At 44.2% G+C, this 3768-nt stretch overlaps 1 protein-coding gene across 2 annotated transcripts in view; it reads right to left on the reverse strand.

Moving 5' to 3' along the window:
• The window catches only part of NCF2 (neutrophil cytosolic factor 2), a 40710-nt gene that overhangs the window by 6097 nt on the left and 30845 nt on the right, over positions 1-3768 (reverse strand). For both annotated transcript variants that reach the window (XM_017848101.1, XM_017848102.1), the window contains one exon: positions 2202-2379. In XM_017848101.1, coding sequence (XP_017703590.1) covers positions 2202-2379 — 178 coding nt within the window. The remainder of the gene's footprint in view (positions 1-2201; positions 2380-3768) is intronic.

Raw genomic sequence — 3768 nt, forward strand, 5'->3', positions numbered from 1 at the left:
ATATTTTATATATATTATAGATTTATATATATAATATGTTATATATATATTTTTTTTGAGATAGAGTCTCACTCTTGCTCAGGCTGGGGTGCAAAGGTACAATCTTGACTCACTGCAACATCCACCTCCCCGGTTCAAATGATTCTCCTGCTTCAGCCTCCCGAGGAGCTGGGACTATAGGCGCATGCCACCATGCCCGGCTGATTTTTTTATTTTTAGTAGAGATGCGGTTTCACCATGTTGGCCAGGCTGGTCTCAAAACTCCTGACCCCAAGTGATCCACTCACCTTGACTTCCCAATGTGCTGGGATTACCAGCATGAGCCATCACGCCCGGCCTATACTACTCATTTTTATTTAATTACTACAGACTTGTATATTCTCTCTACCCCCATTAACTTTTGTTTTGTTTTGTTTTTGAGACTGAGTCTCACTCCGTAACCCAGGCTGCAGTACAGTGGTGCAATCTCGGCTCGCTGCAACCTCCACCTCCCGGGTTCAAGCGATTGTCCTGCCTCGACCTCCTAAGTAGCTGGGATTATAAGCACATACCACCACACCCAGCTAATTTTTGTATTTCTAGTAGAGACAGAGTTTTATCATGTTGGCCAGGCTGGTGTTGAACTCCTGACCTCAAGCAATCCGCCCACATTGGCCTCCCAAAGTGCTGGGATTACAGGCATAAGCCACTGCGCCCAGCCTGTTTTTATTTTGTTAAGACAGAGTCTCTGTCACCCAGGCTGGAGTGTAGTGCAATGTTGGCTCACTGTAACCTGCACTCCCAGGTTCAAGCGATTCTCTTGCCTCAGCCTCCCTAGCAGCTGGGACTACAGATGTGCATTACCGCACCCAGGTAATTTTTATATTTTTAGTAGAGATGGGTTTTCACCATGTTGGCCAGGCTGGTCTTGAACTCCTGGCCTCAAGTGATCCACCCACCTCAGCCTTCCAAAGTGCTGGGATTATAGGTGTGAGCCACCACACTCGGCCTACCCCCATTAACTTTAAAATTTCCCACTCTCTTTGTCTGTTGGATTTTCTGTTATAATTGATAGTAGTTTTTCACTGCTTTGCATTGATAGTGCACAGACTCAGCATATGAGCAGGACTTTTATGATGGGACTTTTTTGTGTCCAGGTAGAGAATTAGGCTGGCAAACCACGAGTTGGAATGGTGCTTCTTAGAGTGTAGGCAGTAGACCAGCATCACCTGGAAACTTGGTAGAAATGCAAGTTGGTGGGCCCCGTCCCAGACCTGAATCAGAATCAGAATCTCTGGAGAGTGGGCCCAGGAATTGATCCCTCTCCGAGGGATTCTTAGAACTCTCCACTTTTAAGAAGTGGGTCTTGCTGTGTTGCCCAGGCAACAGCCTTGAACTCCTGGCTTCGAGTGATCCTCCTATCTCACATCCCTAGTAGCTGGGATTACAGGCATGCTGTTTCAGTTTTTAGTCTGTTCATTCCAAACAGAATCAAAGTCGCCGGAGACACAGCATAGTTCTGAATAGCTGGTTTTTAAGGCAAAATTTACCTACTTTTCTCTTTGAAAAGTACATTAATTCAAAGAACTATGGTTTGCAGAAGGTTGTACGGCTTGATGCAAAGGCAAAGTGATTCCAGCCAATTTGTTACCTCTGGGAATGAAAATCCATGGTTTCCAAAGCATACTCCTCTTTAATAATCAAGATGTTATCACTGGCCAGGTGAGGTGGCTCATGCCTGTAATCCCAGCACTTTGGGAGGCCGAGGCAGGTGGGTCACTTGAGGCCAGAAGTTTGAGACTAGCCTGGTCAACATGGCAAAACCCCATCTCTACTGAAAACACAAAAATTAGCTAGGCATGGTGGTGAGCGCCTGTAATCCCAGCTACTCAGGAGGCTGAGGCAGGAGAATCACTTGAACCCAGGAGGGGCAGGTTGCAGTGAGCTGAGATTGTGCCACTGCACTCCAGCCTGGGCGACAGAGGGGGACTCTCTCAAAAAAAAAAAAAAACAACTCTCCAGCTTGTTGCTTTCCTGGCTACTAGAACAATAGGGAAAGTCTGAGTGCTCAGCTTTTCTCCCTCCAGCTAGATGATAGGAAGCAGGTTGAAAACACTGGCTAAAGTTTTGTTTGTAGATTATTGATGTTTTCTTCTCTCTGCCCTTGACCTTGTTTCTGCTAACATGTTAATTTTTTTCTATAGTCTTGGAGTAGCACTTACCCTTTGATAGCACCAGTATTATATCCCCTTCCTGAAACTCCAGGTCCTCTGGTTGGGTAGCCTCATAACTGAAGAGTGCCTCCACTTGGCTGCCTTTCTTAAGCTGCGAATCTGTTGTCTGTTTATTAGCATCAGCTTTTTTACTTTCCTTGGGTTCATCTGGAAAGCCTTGGTCACCCTGAAATAATAAAGGACCTGTTAATTTTCCCAATTTCCTGCCAAATGAACATTGACCATCACTAAAGGAAACAGTGAAATGTCAAAGTAGAACCTGGGATATAAACTCATATAAGCCTTGTGTAGAGCTTATATGCTCTTTATGAATACTGGATGTTGGGTAAATTGATCCCCAACCTTTTTGGCACCAGGGACCAGTTTCATGGAAGACAGTTTTTAGATGAACAGTGGTGGGTGGTGGGTGGCGGTGGGGGTGGTTTCAGAATGAAATTGTTCCACCTCAGATCATCGGACATTAGATTCTCATACAGAGCGTGCAACCTAGATCCCTCACATGCAGAGTTCACAATAGGGTTCGCACTCCTATGAGAATCTAATGCTGCTACTGATCTGACAGGAGGCAGAGCTCAGGCCTGTATACCCGCAGCTCAACTCCATCCCAAAACTACTAAATCAGAAACTCCCTGAAGGTGAATCCTGCAATCTGTAATTATTTTTTTTGAGACGGAGCCTTGCTCTGTCGCCCAGGCTGGAGTGCAGTGGTGCGGTCTTGGCTCACTGCAAGCTCCGCCTCCTGGGTTCACACCATTCTCCTGCCTCAGTCTTCCGAGTAGCTGGGACTACAGGTGCCCACCACCACACCTGGCTATTTTTTTTTTTGTATTTTTAGTAGAGATGGGGTTTCACTGTGTTAGCCGGGATGGTCTCGATCTCCTGACCTCATGATCCACCCGCCTCGGCCGCAATCTGTATTTTAAGTCCTCTAGGGAGTTTTGATACTTGCTAAAGTTCGAAAACCACTGCACAATGCCATACTTCTTTTATCTGTAACAACATTTCTTATACATCTTAGACTTCTGGTCTTAAACTTCTTCCACATTATGGTCACTTTTGCTTCACAAATGAAGGAGAAGGATGCAGTTTCTAGAGATGTAAATCATAGAATTTAACAAATCAACATTAGAAATGCTGCTAGGCTTTTATGTACCAAGTGTTACAAGTTCTAGCTTCTTAATGCTGTTTGTTGAACCTTGGTATATTGTCTTTATTGAAAGGCAGTACAATGTGGTGGAAATGGCCCTAGAGAGTCCACAGACCAAGGTTTGCGTCCCACCTCCACCACTTACCAGCTCTGTGTCCCTAAGCAAGCAGTGTAACTTCTCAGAACCTCAGTTACCTCACCTGAAATTGAGGCTAGAAGAATTCAGTGAGATGACATAGAATAATAGTAGTTGGCATTTATTGAACACTTACTCTGTGGCAGTACTATTCTAAATATGTAAAAATATTTAGACTTGGTTAATGGTAAGTGTTCCTGCACAGAGTAGATGCTTAATAAATGTTAGTTCATTTTCTTTTTTTTTTTTTTTTTTTTTTTTTTTTTTTTTTT

Source organism: Rhinopithecus bieti, unplaced genomic scaffold (genome assembly GCF_001698545.2).
Source record: "Rhinopithecus bieti isolate Rb0 unplaced genomic scaffold, ASM169854v2 scaffold_27006, whole genome shotgun sequence".
NCBI classification, from domain to species: Eukaryota; Metazoa; Chordata; class Mammalia; order Primates; family Cercopithecidae; genus Rhinopithecus; species Rhinopithecus bieti.